Source organism: Passer domesticus, chromosome 1, assembly GCF_036417665.1.
Source record: "Passer domesticus isolate bPasDom1 chromosome 1, bPasDom1.hap1, whole genome shotgun sequence".
Lineage (NCBI taxonomy): Eukaryota > Metazoa > Chordata > Aves > Passeriformes > Passeridae > Passer > Passer domesticus.
In genome coordinates, this window is record NC_087474.1 from 1,883,805 (window position 1) to 1,909,463 (window position 25,659).

Sequence of the window (25,659 nt, forward strand, 5' to 3'; positions counted from 1 at the left end):
TGGTGGAGCATGTTCAACAAAAGCCAGAGTTTTGCCAACAGCTCTAGGACCTTCTTTCCTCTGTTTGGTGTTCCCACACTGTCTTGTGATACTAACAGGAGTTCCAGTGCGTGTTTGAAAGGGCATAATTGACATTATCAACATTCATTAAGAGGCAACATTCTGACACATGAAGCTGCTGGGCAAAAAGTGCTGGACTCTGAAAAAATATTCAGTGATAAATGATCCTCTACTCATATTTTTTCATAATTTTCTACGTCCTCTGCTGTTGGCCCTGTTTGAGACAGTACCCTGGTCTGGCTGGACCTTTGGGCCAGCCCTCTGTAGACACAAATGTTGTGATATTACATTAAGAGGATTCATCCACAATAAATTATTAAGGTTAGCATCCTGATCTATGAACTTTCTTGGCTTCATTTTAAACATGATTTCCTTTTAGTTCTTTCCCAGAGTCCCATCAAAAAGCATTACAGGGAGGATGGTGTAAGTGTAGAAACACTAGAATTTTTTCAGCTATATAAACCTTCAAGTATTTGAATTCTTTGTCTTTTCTATACCCCAAATAAAGAAAAATAAGTTGTGTGCAGGATGTAGAGGAACACAAATAAATCTCTGTCAGGGTGTTGTATCTTGATGAAGTTCACTTCAGGCAGATGTTATAAAAGCATACAAGTGTTGTATAAAATGTTAGGAACATTTTCAGCTCTGAGGGTTGCAAATGTGTATGTTCAGCCCCAAATTTCTCATCTGCTGTTATTCCTGTAATCATAAACAAACAAAAAAAAATGTGAGCTTGGTTACAGAAATATAAGTGGAGTTTGCCTGGAAGCTTCAGAAATGTCATGAAATAAATTTGTTCTGTGATGTGCAATTGCTTGAACTTGGTAATAAGGAAGAAAATAGATCCCTGAGTCATCTCCAGGGTGAAACAGAGGGAGAGCTGCTTCAGGCCAGTGGAGAAAAATAGGCTCATCTGTGGAGCAAGAGGATTGTTGTGTGCAGAATGGCACCAGGGATGAATTTGGCATAATGCACTTGACTGAGGAGGGAACTCGTTGCTTTCTTGACAATCAGTAACCAGGCTTGATCTGCCTGGGGAAAAATCAGGTTCATCTGGCAAAGCCCTGGAGCACAGGTGGATCTCATGAAGGCTCTTTCCATCCTCACAATCCTTCCTGTTTGTGAAACTGGGATGACTTGTAGCTTCACCAAGAGGACAACATTCCTGCTGCCACAACAGGAAATAGATCCCGTGTCTGCTTCCTGGCTCACTGCACCCTGGGTCTGAGTTTTACCTGATTTATCTCTGTTCCTGTGAAATGACCATTGTCTGGGTCTCAGGAGGCACCCAAGGGGCAACTATTTTAGTTTTTGTTCTCCTGCCTTTCTGTACTGTTTATTCTGCTGAACCAAAGCCATGGTTTGGATACCGTTAGTCCAGTGGTTTATGAGGCCCTGACCTGCAGCTGGTGATGGTCCACAGCCCAAGACCGTGGGTATCAAAACCAAAATTCTTTGGTTTAAATTCACATTATGGGAGTTTGCAGGTCCCTTGGATGGACCAAATCCAAAAAGGATGGAAACCACTGGACTAAGGGATCCCTTGTGAGCTGAGATCTGCCTTCAGCCACACCTGGTCGCTGCACTGAAGTCAATGGAGGGTTGCTTAAAAAATCCTCTTTCTATGAAGAATTCTAGACCCTTTTTAAAAAAGTGTAGCTGAAAGAAGATCCTTCTCTTTGACTTCCAGTTGACTGTGTCTGCTTTGCACCTTGCTGCTTAACCTGCACACGGCACACCTGGGCTGATGTGCTCTGGCATGTTCTGGTGTGATTTATCCATCCAGGCTCACTAACTTGATTATTTGTCAAGAAAAGCAAAGCCCAGGGCCTTGGAAAGGTGTTGCATTTCCATATGGATAGGCAGGTTAGGACCTAGAATGAGAAAATACAAGGAGAAGAGTCAGGTACAGGAGTGGCAACAAAGCCAAAAATAAAAATTCCCAAAGCAGCTACAGCCAAGCAACAATAATTTCTTCACAATTTGCCTTAGATTTCATGCAGAGCCTTGGACAGGTTTTTCAGTTGCCTCGTGGCAGCCACCTTGTTAAAAATCACCCAAAATTTAAATTCTTAGAAGGGAGATTTAAAACAGAGCAGCATCAGCTCTCTCAGTGTTACTGAAGGAATAGGGCACAGGAGTTTGCCCCTTGTGGGATGTTCCCTGATTAGGGTGATGATTAGGGTATTTACCTCGTTATTTTTATTCTCTTATACCCATGGTTAGTCTCATTTTTGGCCAGGCCACAGGGTTTTCAGTGCAAATTCAGGAGAGCCCCATCTGCCTTTGCTGCCCTGTCAGTCAGTGCAGGAGTGGAGCTTTTTGGTTGTTTGGGCTTGGGGGTTTTGGTGGGGTATTTTTGAGAGAGATTCAATTTATATAATTTTAAAAACTCTTATATTGAGGAGTTGAGCCACCGCACTGTAGGGATTTCAGAGCCTGTGGATGTGACACTTGGGACAGGGTTTAAGGTGGCAGTGCTGGCTTGGCAGTTGGATTCAGTGATCTCAAGGGTCTTTTCCAAACTCAGGGACTGCATGAATTGCTCATTTTAGGATTAGTTTTAGCACTTCTTGTCAGGTTTTGCAGATTAGCCTTAAAGTGTAGCAGAAGGAGGTGGAAACAGAGCAGTGCTCCTCTGGTTCATGGAGCAGCAAAAATAGGTTTAAGCTTGTGAGTGCAGAAAAGAGACTTAAAAAATGTAATAAAGGCCACAAATAACCATCCATCCATCCATCCATCCATCCATCCATCCATCCATCCATCCATCCATCCATCCATCCATCCATCCATCCAGAGCAAGGAGAACTCACTCATCCTCAGTGTTCCATCACCTGTAAGCCAATGTTTTAATCTATTAACCAAAGAGATGTCTGGTCCTATAAAAGCACGGGCTGTCCCTAATGCTTACAGCTTTTAACCTGCTTATCAGGGGCTCCTGCTTTGCAAAGCTGTTTGCCTAAAATGCTCTTGAAAAGTTGAAATGATAAATCTGGTGCTAAAAATGGATGCAGAATATTTTCCTCTCGGGGAAAAACAACAGGAAAAAAAACCCAAAAAATTAAAAATAAAACAAAACAAAACAAAGAAAATCAAAAAGAAAGAAAAGAAACCCAAATTCTCTCATCCTACTTTCATGTGGTTCTATCCTTCAATATAGGATTGCTCAAATCCTCCCTCACACCTTGGACAGCACATATACAATTAATTAAATGCCATTTTCAGCTTTCTCATCCCAGGCCTGATGAACTTTTGAATATTGAATCTCTTTGACATCCACTACAAATAGAAATGTCACAGTTGATGTCATTTGGGAGGACTTCAAGAACAGACATTAACAGAGCAAACATTAAAGAGACTTTTTCTCACAGACATTGTGAGATTTCATTAAATTTATTCAACTATTTAGTTTATATTACTTAATTCTCATCTAAATACATTGTTGCTAAAATAATTGTAGAAAACACCTACTATCAGGTGTATAATCCAATTAATGAAAACATTTCCATCAGAACTTCAGTATTTTTCCTCATACACTCAGTGCATATGGATTGATCTCATAATATTATTTAATGAGATTTCTAAAAGCTATTTGAAAATTGCAGAATAGTGATTTTAAAATTCAGTGAAAATCTCTAACCTGAGTGTGATAAATTGTTAGAGCACTCAGTTCATCTGCCTTCACTGTATTATTATAATTCCACAATTTAAAACAAGGTTTGAGGTATTTAAAAAAATATTAATTAAGGATAGGTAAATGAGATTATTGTAATTCTGTCCAGGAAGAAATATTTGAAAATAATTTTGTTCTTTACATACCCAGTTAGTTTAAATTCAAATCTCCAAACAGATTTTGTTTAAACTCACCCAGTTCTGCAGTAACTTCTTTGAATCTCTGGGAAATTATTCCAGATTTTTACAGGCATAAACAAGACAAGGCTCTGCAAAAGAAACATGAGCTCTAGGTCAGAAATTAACATCAATATCTGCACAAAATTCTTTTTCATTATGGTCAAATTTGTGGTTTTACCTGAGGCAGGGAAAAGCCCTTGGAAGTGAAGTAGAAAGAAAATTAGGTTAAAGTATTCCATTTAATATTGTAAATGTATTTTTAATTTTCAGTCAATGCAGGTTTGGGGGCACCATTGACAATATCAGCACTAATCACCAGCTATTCAACAAATAATGCAGACACTCCAAATTCCCTGGGCAAGAACTGTTTGTGATTTTATAGATATTTTTAAGAAGCAGTTCACTTAAACTGCACTGATTGAAAATTACCAGAGCTTATTTATTATAGGCTGGCTGGAAAATTGAAAACCAATTGCTGGAGATTAAATTATGGGGTTTTTTTAGATATTTGGCTAGTTTATTAAATGAAAACTGGGGCTTGCTGATAGTTTTTTTTCTAGATCTCCAATAGGTTCAGCAGTTCAGAGTGTGCTCAAAGCTGTATTGTTCAAAGAGTACCCTTAATTTTATTCCAGTGGAGAGGATGGGAAACCTGCTGAAAGTTAGTTCAGTTAGTTCTTCAAACAGTATCTTTCTACTTTTTAAAAATGTCAGTTTTAAGGAATATTTGCAACACCATGAAATCATAACTTTTGATCTTGATATGCATCAACAGCTTCCAGTTGGGTATGGGAGAAGGGTCAGGAAAAATTGCAAAATAGAGCAGAAAAAAAAAAGAGATGGAGCAGACACAGGGCTCTCTTAGGACTTGGGGTTTGGTTTTTTTTAGTGCTTATTTTCTCTACTGATGATAATGATATTAGTTTTTATATTTATCGGTTGGATTTTGCATCCAGTCCACAAAAGTCTGGCCACAATCCAGTGTTTGGGGAACTCTTTTTTTCTAGGAAGTGCAATCACAGTTTAAAGAATTTCAGCTCTCCATGATTTTCCAGGTTGAGGCATTTTCAAGTTTCTGACACCATCACTACCTCATTATAGGATAAAGAAAAATTAAATAAGGACCTTGTTTTCTAGCTTTGGCCTACCAAACAAAAATGGTAGAATAAACAGGTTTTGCCAAATCGTTCTCCACAAAATATTTAATTTCAAAGCTAAATGTTCAGAGAGCATTCTGGATTCTCATTCCTGGTCAGAAACACTAAAGATGATGCTGGAAATAACCACAGAAAGCATGGATGGGATGGCACAGTTGGTTATTTTTCACTCCAGTTTATGTTGATGAACTGAGCAAAGATAATTTAATCATTTCAGCTTTTGCCTTTCTTTAACCCCATGCTGTTCATACTGTTCTCTTTGTAGTCACTGAACAAGAGACTAAAGTGCCCAAGAAAACCATCATCATGTAAGTGCTGATTTTTTTTTTTTTTGTAACATTTGTGGGTTTTTTTGCCTTGCTGCCTCTGCATGATCCAGTAACAAGCTTGTGTTCATTGGCTGTGCAAGTGTGTTCATCCCCAGCCCACCAGATCCCACGGAATTCTGTGCCATGTCAAGTGACCACCTCAAAAAAATCCTTTTGTCCTTTTCCAGAAATAGCAGCACTGGTGTTAGACACAGCCTGGGACAGTTATTTTATTATATTACACAAAAAAAAAATATTCCTCCTAATGCTGGTAGAGTTTCACAAGAGCTTGGGAAGGTAAAGTCTGACTTTCAAGCGTTGAATGAAAAAAAAACAAACTGAAAACTTTCTACCTGAAAATACCTACCAACTTAACAAATATCTCAGAGCTTAGAGTGATTTCTTCTGGCTTTATTTTAAATTTTCCAGGAAAGCCAATTATGGTGAAGCAGAAGGAAGAAGAATATTTTTATCCCCTTGTATCTCTGTATTTCTAATATAAATAATTGTCCTGATGACTTGGTCTTTTTAGATACTTTGAGCCTGGTTTATACTGGATGCCTATAAAATACAAGGATTAATTACTGCAAAAAGCAGTATTTTCTCAGTCTTACACAGCCTAGAAGCCAAGCAGCCATTAAAATCTTAATTTATCTTCTTAAGTAGCATAGAGAAATACATAATAAAATTGTTTCATGTGCTGGAAGGGGGACCCTGACCTGGGACAGGATTTCAGAGCAGCTCCAAGCCACTCCAACCATGTCCTGAGGGTAGGAAGGAGCTATACAATGGATATTTTGGGGAAATGCCTTCCCTCAATAGCTGTACTATTCTAAAATCAGCCCTTGACTTGGACATGAGGCTTAAGTGGATGTATTTTATTTTTGTTAGACATAAAATTGCAACTGAAGGACAGTTAAGAGTTGCTTACCTTTTATCCCTTTTATTGTTTTCTGTGAGGATTATTCCTTTAGACCCATGCACTTGGCCCTTTTGGAGGAAGTGGCTTATAAATTGTGTCCCTTCTCAGAAGGTGCTTAGATAAGCTCAGTTAAATTTCCAACCATCAGATCTTTTTCACCCTGCAAAAAACAGAAAATAAAGTGTTTTTACCTGTACTGCCTCAAGGACCGGGATTCAGACTGAGGCAACTGAAGAGAGTTATTTTTTTTTTATATCACATTTGGGAATATTGTGAGAAAGTTGTGAGCAGGAGGGAATCTCAGAGCCAGTCCACATCTAAAACTTGGTAAATCTCATATAACCACATCTCTGTGCCTGTATCTGGAGCAGCAGCATTACTACTGGTGGATTAAATAATATTCGTTAATACAAAATGCCATCAGTTAAGCTGATTTCTAAATTTCTGAGATCTCAGTTCCATAGGCTGTTGTTCAGGACAGCTCTAGGAGGGATCCCTAAATCAAGAGCTGCAGCCTCAAAGGAGTTTGGTAAATTGAGGAGTGGGATCTCAGGCAGAAATTCCCCTCCTTTTGTGGTCATGAACTTTAAATAAGAGTGGACCTCAACTGAAATTGGGATAGTGATGGGGGAAAGTTTGGGAGTAATTCTGTAAGGGCAAATTCCAACTCTTAATCTGTAGGAAGCTGATGAACAAAGCAGCTTTAAAACTACTGGCAGAAAATAATAGATAATTGAGAGATGGGATTGAACCATGTCCATATATGCAAATCCCAGACTCCAAAAAACCCATTTTAACTTTGCAGCATAGATCATGGTCTGCTGCAAGCACCCAAGGATTCATTCCCATCTAAATGATTTAATTCAGTGTAATTCAGAAAGGCACCATGGCCAGTAGGAAGGCTCTGCACAGACCTTAAAGGTCTATGGAAAAACTGCAGAAAACTTAGAGAAAAGAGTAAATCAGTGGAAATGAGCAGTAGAAGAGAGGGTGCCCTGCAAGGAAATAAATCTCCCTGTAGCTGACTCAGTCCTGGACTCCACCATGTCCTCAAAGGGAGAGATTGATGGTGGAAACAAACCTGATCTCCAGAGAAGAAGGAAATACAAGTTTGCAAAAATAAGTCCAGAAGATGAGAAAGGCTGCAATAAAGCCAAGAAGATTAATATTCCATGATGAATTTAAACAGGTTCTCCATTCTCAAGGGCAAAAGTCAGAGCAGAAATGTCTGAAGAGCAGAGGGGGTGACCTTCAGCTCCATGTGGCTGTGACTGGAGAATAGTGAGGAGGAAGAGAGGAATTAAAAACCTGCTGTCTCTATTCTTAATTTCAGTTCAGGCCACTGTTTGATCCTTTAGTTAATTCTTTGTTTTTAACTCCATTCCTTGGAGGTAGGGACAGAATCTCATGACAGAAACAAAATGAGTTTTCCTGTGATTTCCACTGGAGCAGATGGGGAGCATTGACTTGCCAGGAAAACACTGGCAGAAATATATTTACCTGAAATAAAGGTAGAAACACCACAGGAAAACTTGCAGGAAAAACTGCATGCATATATTAAGTATATAAATTAAAAGCACTGGAGCCTGGGTTTAGGCCTTGGGCTAGAAGGGACTTTTAAAGACAATCTAGTCCAACCCCTTGCTGTGAGCAGGGACAATTTCACCTTGATCAGGCTGCTCAGAGCCTTGTCCATCCTGATTTGAATGTTTCCAGGGATGAGGCATCTACCACCAGCTCAACTTCAGTCAAAAAAACTAAAGTAAAGCCAGCAGAAATATGCTGAGAAATCATAATTGGGCATCCCAATTTGGCTTGCTATTCCTGTGTCTGTTGAAGGCAGTAGGATCAGGCCGTGTCTGCACCAATGGTGTTGTGAAGAGTAAAAAAAATTCATTTTGTCGTAGATGACTTGTGCAGGAGATGTTCTAACTTTCTTTTCCTGGTCATCTCCACATTTTAAGGGTTAATCCCTTTCAGTGTAACTGTTCTGCATGTGGAAATGCAGATCTCTGGTCTCAAAAGAGGCTGTAATTAAAAAAAAACAAACAAAAAAACCAAAACAAACAAGAGAGAGATATGTTATATTAATTAAATATTATTAAGAAGACACCAACACTACTGCAATAAAGGGCATGTAACCATTGAGGTGGAAGGAATTAGGATTTTAGCCAAGGATACTCAGGAAAAGGTTAAAGTTGTTAAGTGTTTAAAATTTTGGGGGGGTTTAAAGTAGCAGAGTAGATGATCAACACAAGCACATGAAATACAGCAGCACCCAGCAGAGCATCTCAGCTGGACGTGCTCATTGTGTGCTCACACCTGAGGAGGTTCATGGAGCTGGGATTTTCCCTGGGGAATAAAAAGGGCACAGGATCAGGGGTTTTCCCTGGGGAAAAGGTCAATGGATATGGGATTTTCCCTGGGGAAAAGGGCACTGGATCAGGGTTTTGCCTGGATCAGGAAGTGGAGACGGGCATGTGGGTGTGTGCTCTGCGTGTGTGTCCCTCCCAAAATGACCGCTTCCCAAAAGCTGGAATGCTCACCCCAACTAACCCCACGCGGCGCCTCGGCCGACCGCGGCATGTGCTGGTGGAGTGTGGCTCCCCAAAAAGTCTCGTCTTCCTGCCAACTCCACCCTTTCTGCCACCAGAGAGGAGACCATAACCACGGTGGTGAAGAGCCCGAGACAAAGGGGAAGGGTTTCTCCTGCACGTTCTCCTTCAGGTCATTCTCCTTCCCGCTCCCCACGGGCGGAGCCGGCTCCGGAGCCGGTTTATGTCTCCAAGATCAGGCAGCCTGTCCACAGACACGACCAGGAGGCAGCACCCAAGTCTGCTGCTGTTCCCAGGCTGTATGTCACAGAACACGAGGACATGCAAGGGGCAGCGGCGAGAGACGTCGTTGTGGAGAGCACAGTGGAAGAGAAAAAGCCCAAGTGGGTCGAAGTGGAAGAAATAATTGAATTCAAGGTGAAAAAATCACCAAAGCCCACAAGGAAAAGAGGTTCTTCCCCAGCAAAACAAGAAAAAGATGACTCAGGGGTGTTAACATTCACTTTTCCCAGCTCAAGGCCGAAGCGCTCCCCAGAGGATGATCCAAACACAAACAACTCCAACAATAAATTGGTGGAACAGTCAAAGTCTCTGCCGAACGAGGGGCTCTCTGAAGGTGACATCCAGCCTCTGGTGTATACGACTGAGCAGGAAGGACCTCAAGTCAGCAGCGAAGAGAGAAACTCCCCGTGTGGGTCCGAACAATTAGGAAGTGATTCATTTATGGATTATGGGACTGAAGGAAAGAGCTGCCCTCAGGAGCCACGTGCTGACTGCAGGTCAGGAGCCACCTCCCCTCTTCTTGCCTGCGGGGGAGAGCCTTTGGTCTTCAGTTTTGGGACAGCTGCTGGAGACCAACATGAAGTTCTGTTCTCCCCGGTGAGTCCAGAGGATAAGGAAGGGCTCGATGAAGTGGATGTGTCTTGGCCTGTTGGAGAGGAGGTACCTGAAGTAATACAGGACATCCTTCCCGAAGAGGACAACGTCATAGTGGACGAGCCAGAGGAGCTACACACCGACGACATCAGCACCCGGGACCGCAAGATTTTAACCCACAACGGCAAACTCTTAACTCTGGAGGACCTGGAGGATTACGTCCCTCAAGAAGGCGAGACCTACAGGTGTGAGGATCAGAAGCCCACGGCGGAGAAGCCCTGCGAGATCTCCGTGCTGCAGACGGAGATCAACGAGCCGACCATCGGCAAGCCGGTGCTGCTGAGCCTGGTCAGGCCCGTGGTGCCCGAGCCCAGGCAGAGGTTCTTCAGCCAGTACGAGGAGCACGTCCCCGGGGCCGTGTTCGTGGCAGCCTCTCGGGTGGCTGGCATGCCGTCCTCGGGCCCTTCCAACATCTCCTTCCGCGTGAGCGACGCCCGCGCGGCTCCTCCCGGCCCCTCCTTCTCCGTCAAGCCCTCCTTCTGCACCGAGGTCCAGCGCTCCGCGGACAGCGGGCAGCCCAGCTTTAAAACTGAAGTTTCCACCAGAACCCTCAGCTACGGGACTGTTGGCGAGCCTGTCACCTTGCACATCAGCACAGAAGACCTCTCCCAGAGCTGAGCAGACGCAAGCATGGTTTTTAACGCCAAAGAAAGCAGCTTTATGTAAAATAAAATAAAATATCAGAATTGTTGTAGGCGAGGGGAATTGGTGGCAAAGATTACAAGGGAATACCTTAGAGGGAAATGTATTTAAATATGATGTGTCAAGCTTTTCCAGTCTTAAAGGGAACAGTCTGTCAGAACAGTTTGTAACTTTAAAAGCTTTGATCTAGGTGAACATGTATCATTCCATAGTGGAGCAGTGATGGGAGGTTTAGGAAAAGCCTGATTCTTCTACCTATGACAGAAATATAGATGAAGAAGTGTGTTTTTTTGTCCACGAACTTAATGATTTTTTCATGTGCCAGTTTTTGGTGTGGCAAGGAGGTGAAAGTATCAAAGCTTTTCAGCATTCTTCAGCAGCCCAGGACAGGGGTGTCTCCTGTCACCATGTGGGCCCAAAGGTCATGAAGCTTCACTGTGCTTTGACCCTGCTCTACACTTGTGACACCAATTAGCTCTACCAAAATTTCTTCATAAACCTTTCAAGATGCACAGTCTGGTTGGATATTTTTAACCTTCTGCCATATAATGAGATATATAGTAGATATTACATATACCAGAGATTCAAAGGGCTGCTCAGGCATATTTTTTGGTTGAAATCCCAGTTTGACTCTAGTCAGTGGAGAGAGTTCCGCTGTCGTGAGGAAGCAAGAGTTTTGTTGTTCTCTTCTGCTTTAAGTGAAAATTACTATCTTTTCTAAATGACTGATATTTTCAAATCCACTTCCTAGTTGTCTGATAATGTAGGTTTCATTATTCTGCATTCTAGTGGGGTGGATTTATAAGCCATATCTTTTGAAATATTAGTCAATTAACATGTACAGAAAGATTAATGCGCTACACAAAATAATTTCTGCATCTGCAATCAAACATTAACAAGTACAAAGAACTACAAATGTGGTCTTCAAAGGACCACAAATGTAGTCTTTGCCAATAAATATGACTGGATGAGTATTTGTTCTCCTGAATATGCCAGTGGTGAAACATTCCTGCTAACAGATTGATCCATGATGTCCCCTATAAGTGTGTGTGATACGAGGAATTTACCACTGAGCTATAGCAAAGTAGCAGGAGCACAAAGACAGATTAAAAAAAAAAAAAAGAGAGAGAGAAAACAGAGCTTTAACATAAATATTCAGTTGAAACATAGATCTGTTCCAAATGTATTGGGCTGCCAGCTGCAATTGCATCATATTACTGTACCCAGGAAGGTTGAGATGCCTCGGAGAGGGACTGACTGTGGGGTTCCTCTGGAGCTTTCCAGCAGGAATGAGGTGCTGAGGTGCACTGAGCACAGCCCATCCCTGTTGGCTTCACCAAAAACAGATGTAGCCCAGACCTCCAACGAGCTGCTCTGAAAAGAGATGAGCTCCCAGGCCCAAATCTTGGTCCCAGATGGAGCTCATTGATCTCAGCAGGACCCTGCACTGGCCCTCTCTGCTGACAGAGATGTGGGGTGAAAAGTCCTCACATCCTGTCCCAGCTGAGCTCTGTAGAAGTGTTCATTTGTGGTTTAGGGAAGCCAGAAATGCTCAGGCACAGCTGAATTTCTAAGCAGCGTAGGGAGAGAGGGTGGAGTGAGTTTCTGCCTTGGTAAGGAATGGATGATGTTGGCTCAGTGTTTCCCAGCCAGGTGATATTGAGGAGCTTGTTCTGGAGGCAATATTCCTGCCAACAGGGAATGAATTCACAAAAGGTGCTTGTAGAAAAGTTGTTTTCCTTCTGCAGCTGCACCTTGTGCTGACTAAAATGAACATATTGATTTCACAGCCTTTCACTTTCAACATCCACTCTGGATGTCGTGTGCACTACCTTCATGATATAGGATGCTTTTCCAGTGGTGAAGGAAATCAAGCTTCCTTTATGGTACTATCCCATTTTTTATAACATCTCCTTGGTTTATACTGTTTCTTTTATAATGAAGAATAAGATAGATATATATATTAGTGCTTTTTTCATATATTGCACTGTACGTTGGAAAGTAACAGGCACACAACAGGGAAATGCTTTCAAAGCTAAAAATATTTATTTTATTTTGATCCTGATTCTGATCACAGTTATTCCAGTATCAATCTTGAATAATTCCACAGAAGGAAGTGGATTTTATTCAGATTTATGAAGATACTGCTGAGAAAAGATTTTGCCCTGTGATTGTCTTCCAAGAATGTAATATTCAAACAAAAGATAATGAAGATGTGTAAAGGAACGTGGAGGTTTCCTCCTGGTGTGGTCAACAATCAGGTTTTTCTAAAGAATCTCTAAGGTTGCACTTCAGATGGTCATAAAAGAAATAATTATATTTTGATTCATTAGCTCAAAGCAATTAACATCTGTTTACATTTTCTTTTGATATTTAAGCAAAAGAGAATCAATTGAAGGGAATTTTTAAAATCCTGTGCAGGGCTCTGTTCAAAAAGTGAAAGGTTTATGAGACGTTCATTACAAATACTTTCAAAATATTTTCCTAGAGGTTAAAAATTATGCTTGTAAGTGATTAAACTGTGTAGATAACTAATGAGATGTGTGGGGATTTATTTCCTGTAGATGAAAAGGTACAGCTGTATGAAAGATTTTAATACAGTGAATGTTTTACTGAAATTCCTCAAGGTAAATGGGTATTAATAAAGTGGAAACTTCAGTTTGCTTGAGATACAAAAAAGAAAAAACACACACAAAAAAAAGCCAAGTGCAAGATATACTGTTAGATGCTGGGTTTAAATCAATAAATGTCTTGCATCAGCTGTCACTGGACTTTTTGGGTTTCTGTGTTCTTTGTTACAGCATTTGATATTCCATCAGCTCATCCTCTTCTCCCGCTGACTTCAGCAGGAACACGATTGCAGTCCAAGAATATTAATGCAGTTGGGCTCTGGCTCCTTTTTATGGACAATTTCAGGAGTGTTGAAGTGAAGTTTTAGGGATATTTCCAGCTCAGGAATCTTAAATGATTCACATCCTCTTGGGTCCTTTTCTGAGACCGAACTGGAGCTTCAAAAGATGTGTCAGTCTTGAGTTCCTGGGGATGGAGTGAAATTGTGGGGTCAAAAGGCTCAAGGCTGAGATTTTAGAGCTGGGAAAGAGGTTGTCCATCACAGGGTGTCATCACTGTGGTGTTTGTTAGGTCTGTGTATCTTGGGGAATAATAAAGTTCCTCAGCCTGAATCAGTGTCCAAAAGAAGGATGTGGTGCCATGTCCCCTACGCAGGGAGGGAAATGGTGGTGTTGGAGCATGGGAGAGAGCAGTGATTATATATAACCTCTAGATCTACATCTATACACCTGTGAGTATATTTCCTAATTGAGCATTTCATGCCTTTCCAATCATTTCACTCATTGGCAGCTGCCCAGTTCACAGGACAGCACCAGTTAGCAGAAATCACAGCAGGAACACCAGAAAATCCAGGTATTTCTCTAGGAAAAGATTGAATGTCTCCCAGCCAGCCCAGTGCTGATGAACACTGATGGGCAGTCTGCGACATCATCTGAGCAAATCTTGCTTTTTTCCATCAACAGATTCAGGAAATAAATATTTAGTCACCATCACGATCATTGAAAACAAAAATCAAGTGAGAGATCTTCATCCATACATAGCCTTCAACTTTGTTTTCTCAGGTCCATAATGGGAATTAACTTTCTTGAGGCCAGGGAAGGAGCAGAATCAAAACCCCTATGGGGCATGCTCATTAATGTCAATGACATTAAACAAGTCAGAGCTGTTTATTCCAAATGCTTTTTTTTTTTCTCAAACCATGTGATGATTTGAGTTCTCTCTCTTGATTGGTGAGCAATGACATCACCAATGATCATGAAACTGATCATTGTCTTAACCTGACCTGCATTTTCTCTGTCTTCATGATTACCTGGGGGCTTCCCTAGGTACATCCATTCTTTTGTTGTGCCTTTTCAGGATTTGTGGGAGGTTTATCACGCAGGAGATTGGGTGAGATGAGCTCCTGCAGTCTGTGTTCCCATCCCATCCTTCTACATCCCAACCCATCAGAAATATTCAGATGTTTTGTGAAGCAGGACAAACACATCACCCTAGAGCAAGGAGTGGCTTTTCTGCCAGACTTTGATGAAAAAGAACATCCCTCCCTTCATTCCCCTGCCTTTTTCCAGAGTCACTGACAGCCGATTCCTGTTCACTCCTTTTCCTTCCCCAGGAGATAACATCTTCCTTCATGTAGCCTCGGTATCAGTGCAATGGGTTAATTTAATTTGTCTTATCCAGTGGTTGGTTCTTCCCCCAGAGGGTGCTGGGCACTGCCCAGGGAATGGGCACAGCCCCAGAGCTGCCAGAGCTCCAGGAGAGTTTGGGTAACACTCCCAGGAACAGGATGGGATTGTTGGGATGACGGTGCAGGGCTGGGAGCTGGACTGGATGATCCTTGTGGATCCCTTCCCATTGAGGATATTCTGTGATTCTCTGATTACAAAAGGTATTTTTGACAGACCAACTAATGTTGGGTTGAGCTGGGAGATGGATCCTTTGTTCCACTGTCTGGGAACAGCCAGGTGTATTGTATTTGCAGGGTTTCTAGATGAAGGAAGGAATGATGAATCTGACTCCATGTTCTCAGAAGGCTAATTTATTGTTTTATGATCTATATTATATTAAAGAATACTATACTAAACTATACTAAAGAATACAGAAAGGATACTTACAGAAGGCTAAAAAGATAATAATGAAAACTCATGACTCCTTCCAGGGCCTCAACACAGCTTGGCCCTGATTGGCCATTGAGTTAAAACAATTCCCATGAAACCAATGAAACAATCACCTGTTGGTAAACAATGTCCAACCACATTCCAAAGCAGCAAAACACAGGAGAAGCAAATCAGATAATTGTTTTCGTTTTTCTCTGAGGCTTCTCCGCTTCCCAGGAGAAAAATCCTGGGTGAAGGGATTTTTCCAGAAAATATGACAGGTGTTCACATAGGTGGCACAGTGTCCTCAGCATGCTGAGATACAACTTTCCAAAGCATTTCATGCCAGCCTTCTTATTTTAACTCTCAGCTACACTCTCTCTTGCTGGAATAAGCATTTCTCCATCAACTCTCCTCTCTTGGAGGGGGAAATGATATGGTTGCAGATATTCCCATGGGTTGGATGGTGCTGCTGCTTTCTTTTTCGGGCCCCAAGAGAGAAAAGCTGTTGTTCTTGTCTGTAGGAATGACTTGCCCCCAGTCAGAGGCGGAGACTTCCGTGCAGGCCTCGCTGCAGCGCGCTGATCAGGAGATCAAGACAGCCCTGAGAAAGCTGCTGGACTCGGCGTCGCTGCTGGTGACCCTTCCCCCGGGCACACGAGCAGGGGCTGGCCTTGGCCTTGGTCCTCCTGGCCCTGCTCCTTCATTGCCCTCAGGGGCAGCGGCCGGGCGCCCTGTGCTAGTTCATGAAGCCAGCACCCAAACCCAGACTGCTGCAGGCCATGGTAGGTTTGGCGTGAGGGTGGGAGATGTGCCCCGGGAGCTGAGAGACAGATAAATATTCAGCATGCCAGTAATGGTGGTTTTAACCTCAGTTTTATGTGTTGTCGTGTTTTGAGCAGTTGATTAAGAGAGGGAATTCAGACCGTGGAGGGTGGGTTGGGGTTAGGTTGGGTCTAAGTTTGGGGCAGATCTTTCTGAAAGTAGGAAGTGTTTGAAAACCTGGAGTTTGGTTCATCACCTGCCCAAAATTAAGGAATGGGGTGTTTTTTTTCCACCTTTGGGATTTTCCCCTGGTCTTGCTTCAAGTACTTTTGGGGGAGAAGGTGGGGTGAGATCCCTACTTTACATTCAGAGAATCATTTGGGTTTTGATTTGGTGGGGTGGGTAAAGGTGGTTGCTTTGTTTTATTGTTTGCTGTAAACAAGCTGAAAATGTCTTTAATATCCTGGACCAACTGTCAGGGACTCTGTAGGGGGTTGGGTGCCTCAGGTTCACCTGCATTTCACTGACCTTGGAGCTTGGACAGACTCCTTGCAGCTTCTGTGTGACTAAAACCAATCATGTATGTGGCTGTGTCTTGCCAGGAGAACAATTCCTTTGTCTTTCTGTTGTTTTTAAAAAATCATGGATGAGCGACAACCCTTCCACTCTTCCTCTGCTTCTGCCATAACAACTTGTCTAAGCTGTCTCTGTGTCAAGTCAGAATAACTGTTCTCAACCACTGTTAACTCAAAGGACAATGCCAAGTCACCTTCAGCTCTCAAACTCCAGATAATTCCTTAAAAAAAATACATATTCTTACTCAAAACTCAGCAAGAATAAAAGCTGTTCATGAAATGAGACTCAAAATAACAGCACATAAAAAAATGTCAGGGCTTTAAAACCTTTTTTCCTTTCTAGTCACAAATCATCTTTGGAAATAATCCTCTGGTGGAGTGGGATGACTCAAAAATCCTAAGTAAAATGTCACCTAGCAGATTATTTCCTCAGTCACAGCTAAAGAGAAAATACAATAATGATATGGTTTGGCAGGTCTTTCATCTGTGCAAAACTAAGCATGTTATGGGAATTATTTTAATCAGATGGAGACTTGACACCTCTCTCTATGATCACATGCCTTGAATAAAAAGGAGGCAAATATTTCAATAGTGCTGGTGATAGAAAAGCACAATCCCACAACCTAGGATCTCTGATCCAGTAATTCCTTGAATTACTGTGTTTTCCACCACAATTGAGGTGTTTTATGTGATTTCTAGAAACAGCTGCTCTTTTCCAAAACCAGCCAGCACCAAACACCCCTAGAGAGCTCCCTAAAATATTTCTACCTGCTGGGTAGAAGACTCCTTTGGATTTAACCTTTTCTCCTTAAATGAAAAGGGAGATGATGCACCTTATCCTATGGTGTAATTCCAATGGTCAATACCAAAAGACAATCAAGTACTTTTGGTATGTGAGATCAAACCAGGTTTTGAATCTATAGCTGATAAAATAATTAATAATAAAAGAAGAAAAACAACTGAAATGGCCATCAAGCTGCACCATCTTTTGGTTTCATCAAGCCCCACGTGCCAGACCTTGTTCTGGTGTAACTCAGAGCTGCACAAGGACATTTTCCAGTGGAGGTGCAGCAATGCTGATGCTAAAACATCACCAGGTCCTCTGTAAGACTCCATATTACCTCCAAATCAATCATACTGATACTGGTCTCTTTCTCCTGACAGAACCAGAGCACACAGCCTCCAGCTGCACCCAGGGAAATACAGGCTGGATATCAGGAAAAAGTTTTTCACAGAAAGAGTGATAAAGTTCTGGAATGGCTGCCTGGGGAGGTGGTGCAGTCCCCATCCCTGGGTGTGTTTAACAAAGCCTGGATGTGGCACTGGGTGCCAGGGTTGAGTTGAGGTGTTTGGGCTGGGTTGGACTCAATGATCTTGAAGGTCTCTTCCAACCTGGTCATTCTGGGAATTCTGTGAATATCCTCAGCCAGGACCTGCTCTGACCACCAGCTCACATGGATGTGAGCTCACTCATGTCCCTGGTGCTCTCTGTGATCACAGCAGTGAGTCAGGAACTATTCTAATACAAAGCTGAATTGAAGAATTCCTGTGGACAAAGCTAACACTGGGTTATTCCCTGGAATGCATTTCAGGGGTGGACTTGGCAGTGCTGGGTTGATGGCTGGCCTTGCTTTTAAAGGTGTTTTTCAACCTGGATGATTCTGTGATTCCATTACTTCCTCACAGCCATGAGGCAGAACTCAAACATGGTTAAATTACCTCCTACAAAGGCTGTGTGAACCCACACTATCCTTCCAGCTGGCCTGTATTTCCCTGTCCCTACCAGCTGCCTTTCCCACCTTTGTCTGTGTGTATTTCCTGACAGAACAGTCAGTTTAGCCCAGTCAGCCAAGTGCCACCACTCTGGTGCTGTCCAACCCCTTTGCTTCGTGTGCTCTTTGCAGAAGTGCCAAATTCTCCTCTAACCTTCAGTGGCTGCACCCAGCTGAGGTCAGGTGGGCTCAGGTCTGGCATGAGGCACACCAGAGATGGCTCCAGAGGTTGGCTCTGGGTTTTGGCTGTGGTCTCATGGGTGTCGTGTCTAATTTGCCCAATTTCTGCTGCCAGCCAAAGCTCAGAGGGAGGTTCCAGATGAAGAAACAGGGGTGCCAAAGCCCATCCCTGCTCCTTCCCGGGAAGAGGAGGCTGCTGGAGGGGAAAGAGCTCAGGAACGCACTGTTCCCATCGACAGGTAAATACCCACCTCCACATATCCAGGATATCCATGTGGATTTCTGGCTTTGGTGCAAGAAAAGCAAGTCCTCTGTGGTGGACCCAAACAGTTTCTTGTAGGTTTGTCATTATTTTCAGAATCCTGAGGACAGTGCTTTGTCAAAGAAGGGCAAAAAAACATTGGAGAGAAATTAATCCCTCCCCCCAAACCAAAATTCTTCCTGTATTAATTTCAAGCAAATAACTCTTTGTCTGCTGGTTAAACAGATCAATGTCAGGGTGTAATCCTGCACCTCTTGTATGTGGCTATGCCATGATCTTTTCTCTTGGGTTTCTTGAAAGACCATCCCCAGATGCAGGGGCAGGAGGCTGGTACAGGAGAGAAGGAGATGTGGTCTGGGACGTGCACAGTGAAGTTTACATTGAGACCACAGAAAGAACTCGTGTGTACAAGACTGAGGAGAAGACTCCAACAAGTAAGACCAAACCCTGTTTCCCTTTCCCAGTCCCATGATTCTCACTGTCTTCTCTTTTGGTAGCAACTCCTGACTGTTTGGTTTTTTTTAATATTCCAAATTTTTGGAATTTTCCAAATTTTTGAGTGGTAACTGTATATTAAACAAGAAGTAATAGGTAAGTGTGAAGACAAGAAGCCTAAAAGTAATGTCAGCATGAAGAACCCCAAATGTATTGCTGTTGTACCTCTTGATTTTACTTTAAACTACTGTTACATCCTAAATGGCCCGTCCTATAAATCCCATTGGGTAACCCCAACTCTGTCGGCACGCTGGGAAAGAAGTTTCAGTTTCATTTGCATGCAGCAAATGCTCTCTTCTCACCAGGTCCTCCCTACATGCAAGTGACAATAGAGGACGTGCAGGTGAACTCTGGAGAACGTGCCAAATTCCAGGCAGTCATTGAAGGAACCCCTCAGCCCACAGTTTTGTGGTTCAAGGTGAGTGCAGACTCTTCTCTGGCTGAGAGTGAGGACTGTAGTGCACAATTCCACAGGGAATTTTGTCTGCTATTTCCTCCCACACCTCACACTGACTCTGGATTGTGTCTGCAGAGTTTATGGAACCAGCTGTTCCCACTGAACCACCCCCTGTGCATCCCACCCTGTGTTGTCACCATGTCACCCTGCAGACAGGGAAACCAAAATGTCATTTCTTTCCCCCAGGGCACTTCACTACTGACAGACAGCGACAGGGTCCATCAGGGCAGGGAAGGAACAACGTATTTCTTAGTTGTGGACAATGCTGCCCTGGAAGATGGTGGTGTTTATACCTGTGTTGCCAAAAATGCAGGAGGAGAGGTTTTGTGCAAAGCAGAGCTCATCGTACGTGAAGGTAATGCCACCCTGTCACCTGTGAGGGCAATGCCACCCTCTCAGCTGCAGGAGTTGCCTCCACTGCCATGGCAGTGTGTAATTTGCTGCTGTCATCTTCTGGTACCTGTATGGAATCTGTTCTGTGCTCCTGTGGAACATTTATATATGGCCAGTATGGCAGAATCCAGGATAAAATCAAATCACAAAATCCCAAAATGGTTTGTGTTGGAAATAACCTTAAAGATGCTCTAATTCCAACCCCCTGCCATGGGCAGGGACACCTTCTACTATCCCAAGTTCCTCCAAACTCCATCCAACTTGAACACTTCCAGGGATGGGGCAGCCACTTCTCTGGCAACCCCAACATTCATTTTGACACATTCTTCTTATCAAGCAATTCCACTTAATTCTCCTTATACGTTTAGAAGACCCCTCTAATTTTTCCTGCCTTAAATTATCCTTTGTTGTAATTATAATTGTTGTAATTGTAATAACTTTGCACACTATTAGCAAGGCATTGTTGTCTGAATATTTACCCTTTTGTTTTCCTTCATTTCCAAAGCTAAGAAAGACCAAGAAGGAAAGAAAGTGGCCACCAGGAGAAAGCTCCATTCCCATTATGAGGTTAAGCAGGAGATTGGAAGGTAAATGAGTTTTCCAACTCTACGGCATCACTTCCAGGGAATATCTCATTGCCCATCTGAGATTTTGAGGCAGAGGTGGGTCCTGGAAAGTTGGAAATAAAGGCAGAAGTGGGATGTCACTCCAAGGTGTTCTGTGGCAGCTCCAACCAGAGAAAACATCCTAAGGCTCACAGATTAGTGCCTGGATGTGGTTTCTTGGCAACAGGAGCATCCCAAGCCCATCAGGTCTGTGCAAGCGATGCAGGAGCACCAGCAGGAGCCTGCATCAACTGCAACAGCTTTTCCCTTGATGGGAACACGTTGCTTTCCTTTGGAGACAGCCAGGAGAGGGCAACAGCACCTCACACACAGCAAAATGAGCTTCTCCTGCTGGAGAACTGAAGCAGCAGGGAGCTGTCAAAGCCCAGGGTGGGGGAAATCTCTGCCCAGGTCTGATCTGTCCTTTGATTCCTGCACAGGGGCTGCTTCAGCTTCGTGAAACGGGTGGTGCACAAAGGGACCAGGGTGTCCTGTGCTGCCAAATTCATCCCTCTGAGGAGCAAAACCAAGTCTCGAGCTCATCAAGAGAGGGATATTCTCGCCTGTCTGTCCCACGACAGAATAACCAGGCTCCTGGATGAGTTTGAAACACGAAAAACGCTGATTTTGATTCTGGAGTTGTATCCTTTTCTGTGCAGTTGTCTGAAGAGGCTGGGAAGTACTGGGTAGAGTTCATTTATTAAATATCTAAGTAATTAATAATCTTTGTTTTTTCCTGAGAGAAAAGGAACACACAATTCTCTGCACTGCAGGACAGCACAGCTCTGTGTAAGGTTCCACTGCAATCCTCAGTTCCTGCTGGGTGAGAAAAATCAGACTTGTATATACAAGTGTGAATGAATCATTAAGCACCAAAATTATTTCCTGACACATCGGGAAGTTATGAGCTCTGTTTCTGTGAGATCCAGTCTAGGTGAGCATGAGGGAAATGCAGAACAGGAACCCCAAAATCAACAGGCAGATTCTAGCAGAAGTGACCCCAGGTTTAGACCAGCCCAGTCTGCTGCAGCAGAGACTTTCATGATGACCCCATAGCCTGAGATCCCCTCATGAATTCTGCTGGATGGAGGAGATTCCAGAGTCAAAACAAGCTTTTTCATGTGGTTCTGTTGTCCCTTAATGCCACTGCCAGATGCTCCAATGAAGAGCTCCTGGACCGTTTATTCAAGAAGAGCGTGGTCACTGAAGCTGAGGTGATTTCTCATTTGAAAGCACAGAGTTGGTTCTTTCTACATTTTCCTTTTGGAATATGACAAATATCTCTGAACCAGTGATAATCTGTCAAAGCAGAATCATCCTTTACAATGTGTTCCTGGCAACTTTCATTGCTAGTTGGGTTTCTTTGGGGAATAAATACAAACAGGCAGGGGAGTTGACCACCAGGATTGCATTCAGCCTAAAAAAAATATTATATTTGCTCTCTTGTCATAATTTCATTGCTATCTGTCATCTGGAGCTCCTATCTCCACTTAATACCACTTTATCCCCCTATAACTGTATTCTATCTACTCCCTTTCTGTCTTTAAAAGAAAAGCTGAAATTATGGTTTCTAAGGGATTTTTTTACATCTTTGGTGCTAAAAGTTCAAAATGTTTCACACATCCCATCTAGTAGCTAGGCATCCAATATTTATTGGTAAAATCAATTATTTTTATTAGAAATTCTCAGAGGGAAAAATAATATAATGGTTTGGACTGGGAGAAGGATGTTTAAAGATCAAATATTGGTGAAATCAGGGACTCTCCTATTTACTCTGTTTTATAATTATTTATTTATTAATTGTTTAATTATGGACTCAATTCTCAGGTCAAACTGTACATCAAGCAAATTTTGGAAGGAATCAAATATCTTCACGACAACAACATCCTTCATTTGGACATCAAGGTAATGAGCAATGACGTGTTGGCCTGTGATTGGGTGTTCTCTGAATTATTCTTATAACTGAAAAATACACCCTGCTCTCAAGAAAAATTCCCCCTTTTACTTTCTTTCTCATTCAACAGCCACTGAACATCCTCATGGTTTATCCTGAGAGGGAAGACCTGAAGATCTGTGACTTTGGGTTTGCCCAGAGGATCACGCCCGTGCAGCCTCAGTACAGCAAATACGGCTCTCCAGAGTTTGTTGCCCCAGAAATTGTTTCCCAGTCACCAGTGTCAAAAGCAACTGATATCTGGTAATCTCTCATTTTCCCAAAAAGCTTTTCCAGGCCCTCAATGGCCTGAATTTCCATTAGCTGTTAATTAGTAAATGGAGCAGTGATAATAACACAGGAAACCGAAAGCGAACACTGACAATCCAAAAGCCATCAAGGCTCTTTAAAGCTCCTTCTGTCTAATTTTTTTTCAGCCATAATTGAACTCTGACTGCTAATTAATGCAAAGGAGCATATTGGAGGAGATGATCTCTATTCCAGGCAGTAACTAGAGGGAATGATCCTAAAGGGCTTTCTAGAAAAGGAAAAAAAATTTAAAAAAAAAGTATTTTGAGATCTTTCCTCTATCTGTGCTTTGAAAATGAAGGATTGCTTGAGAACAATTAAAAAGTATTGAAGGGGGAAAATTAATGGAAAAAAACAATAGCTTTTGAGATTTATTATTCTTGAAAGGTGAGGAGAAGCTGGCCTTGCTGTTTCAGGGTGTCTAGTGGCAGGAAGAGGGGCTTGAGAAGGATGGAAAAATAGTGACAAGAATGACATTTGTGTTCCCTCTCTCCTCAGGGCTGTTGGAGTCATCACGTATTTAAGGTAAATAAATCTTGGAAACACTCCCCCAATAACCCTTTGTCCATCAGAGCCCTCCAGCACTTTCAGTTGAGGGATTTGAGTGGAGCATTCAGTCCTTCCATGATAAGGACAATTTATTTTGTGGTTTCCTCATTTCCTGGTTGCTCCTCACAAACATTGCAAGTTCCAGGCACACAGAGCCCCTTAAGTATTTAAAAACCCCATGTAAACATTTGTGCTTCTATCATTTGAACAGAAAACAGAAACCTAAAACCTGTCTCCTTTCTTTTTGTGGTGTTCAATAAATAAGCCTCACGTGCAAGTCTCCATTTGCTGGAGAGAACGACAGGAAAACTCTCCTAAATATCCAGAATGGGGAAATTTCATGGACCATTCCTGATGTTGTTCACTTGAGTGAAGATGCAAAGGACTTCATGAAAGGGATCCTGCAGCAGCACCCCAAGTGAGTGCCCTCCTGTGCCTCCCTCTGTGCAGAGCTCTTGGTGTCTCAGCAGGCACATCCCAGCTCATCATTTGGCTTGAAAAGTAGAAAGCTGAGTGAGATGTGCTGCATTTTTCCCTAATTCTTACTCATTATTCCCCATTACCCAACCCACAGCTCAGATATTTGCCAAATTGGCCTCTCTGGTCTGGTGATGTCTTTGCTCCCTGCCTCCTCCAGGCTGAGGAATTTCTGGAATGACACAGATGAGTGGGAAGAGCATAGATTGGTACAGAGGGAATTAAATAGCATTGACCACATTCATTAAGCAACTTCAAGTACAGAAGTTGGCTTGAAGGCATATTTACAGGCATTTGATTTTAATTTCATTCCTACTCTTTCTGCCTGCTGCCCAAGCTCTGTTTTCACTCTGGCCACCTAAAGAAGTAAAGTCACTCTCAGAGCTGCTCTGGACACCCTTGAGCTCTGCAAAGAGCCATGAGCTCTTCCCAAGCATCTGTGGGGACTGTCAGACTGAAAAAGGAGGATATTTTCCTCTCAGGGGAAGGAAACCTTGAGCTGGAAGCTGCTGTGTGTCTTTTTGGCTTCTCTGCTCCAAATCAGCATCCCAAGGACACAGCCCTGAGTGTACGTGGGTGTCTGCATGCAGCAGCACCTGCAGGAAGATCAGTGATTGCTGTTGGAGGGGTTTTCCTACTCAAATGTCAATCTGTTCTCTTACCAGATCCAGGCCGAGTGCTTTGGACTGTCTTTCCCACAAATGGTTCATGGTAAGTTTGTCCTGGTCCTTTATTGGTCAGTTTTCTTTAATATCCAATTTAAACCTCCCTGGTGCAACCTGGGGCCATTCCCTTTTGTTCTATCACGTCAGTACAGAAAGGAAACCTGGCCTTGCAGACCAAAGTTTATATTCCAAAGCCTTAAATCACTAAGGAAAACAGTTAAAAATTAACAACAGCAAAATAGATTTAATGACAGGTATCAAACAGGGCTTGGTTTAATCACAGAAAAGCTGATTTTGTCTGCAATTTAACTAGGAACTGCAGCATTTGGTCTACTGTAACTTTCCTAAATTAAACAATTGGGTAAAGAGAGAATTCTAAAAAAAAAAAAAAATCACAGAAACGCCTCAAGAAATGAAATCAGGATTTTTTAACAAATGGTTTTCCTCTCTTTCCACCTGGCAGCACAACGTCCCTCTTGAGGCAGCTCATTTCATTAACACCAAACAGCTCAAATTCATTGTGGCTCGGAGCAAGTGGCAGGTGAGTTGCCCCTAATCTGTGTTGATTCTGTTACATCTATTTTTAATAGCTGAATAATTTAATATTATAACTGATAATTTAATATCTGAATCTTTGAAAATCTTTTGGGCTAGGACAGTGAGCTCAGCAGAGATCTGAGCATGGCTGGAAATTGGGAAAAAGCCCAGGAGAGATGGATGTGTCAGGAATTAATTATCTGGGCTTTTACTGCCTGGAAACCCATGCAGGAGGCTGTAAGACACAAGGCTGTGCCTAAATTAGGTGCCCTCAGCTGCCTTTGCAATCGGAGCTGAATTACAGACAGGTGCCAAGAAAATGCCTCTTTTCCTGAAGTTCTCTCCAATAATTAGATTGATTGCCTTCTGAACATGCCAGTTTCTCTCTGCTGGCTGGAAGGAGAGGCCCAGCTTCACCTGAGATGCCCTACATGGCAGAATTTAGAGCAGAGGAATCCCATCTCCTACACTTGGTAGGTCTTCTGCTGGCCTCAGTCACTGTAGGTTGTATTGCAGTCAAAGGATTTAAAGCCATTTACTCCAGTGAGTCTGATGTTTTCCATCAAAAACTCCTTTCCATCTGTTT

At 42.6% G+C, this 25,659-nt stretch overlaps 1 protein-coding gene and 1 long non-coding RNA gene across 3 annotated transcripts in view; one reads left to right on the forward strand and one right to left on the reverse strand.

Moving 5' to 3' along the window:
• OBSCN (obscurin, cytoskeletal calmodulin and titin-interacting RhoGEF) overlaps window positions 1-25,659 on the forward strand; it is a 198,831-nt gene that overhangs the window by 157,671 nt on the left and 15,501 nt on the right. Inside the window, exons 92-105 of the mRNA XM_064416433.1 lie at window positions 15,624-15,884; window positions 18,507-18,630; window positions 18,954-19,087; window positions 19,454-19,566; window positions 19,792-19,960; window positions 20,504-20,585; window positions 21,044-21,244; window positions 21,757-21,817; window positions 22,431-22,508; window positions 22,628-22,800; window positions 23,344-23,370; window positions 23,660-23,812; window positions 24,537-24,582; window positions 25,000-25,077. Of these exons, the coding sequence (XP_064272503.1) occupies window positions 15,624-15,884; window positions 18,507-18,630; window positions 18,954-19,087; window positions 19,454-19,566; window positions 19,792-19,960; window positions 20,504-20,585; window positions 21,044-21,244; window positions 21,757-21,817; window positions 22,431-22,508; window positions 22,628-22,800; window positions 23,344-23,370; window positions 23,660-23,812; window positions 24,537-24,582; window positions 25,000-25,077 (1,700 nt within the window). The remainder of the gene's footprint in view (window positions 1-15,623; window positions 15,885-18,506; window positions 18,631-18,953; window positions 19,088-19,453; window positions 19,567-19,791; window positions 19,961-20,503; window positions 20,586-21,043; window positions 21,245-21,756; window positions 21,818-22,430; window positions 22,509-22,627; window positions 22,801-23,343; window positions 23,371-23,659; window positions 23,813-24,536; window positions 24,583-24,999; window positions 25,078-25,659) is intronic.
• On the reverse strand, window positions 504-18,859 carry LOC135299034 (uncharacterized). Of its 2 annotated transcripts, none has more exons than XR_010361098.1 (4): window positions 18,643-18,859; window positions 6,309-6,459; window positions 3,928-4,001; window positions 504-1,934 (listed from the first exon to the last, which is right to left on the reverse strand). It is a non-coding gene; the product is annotated as an uncharacterized LOC135299034 (long non-coding RNA). The 2 variants fall into 2 exon arrangements; XR_010361074.1 differs by lacking the exon at window positions 18,643-18,859 and adding an exon at window positions 16,393-17,918.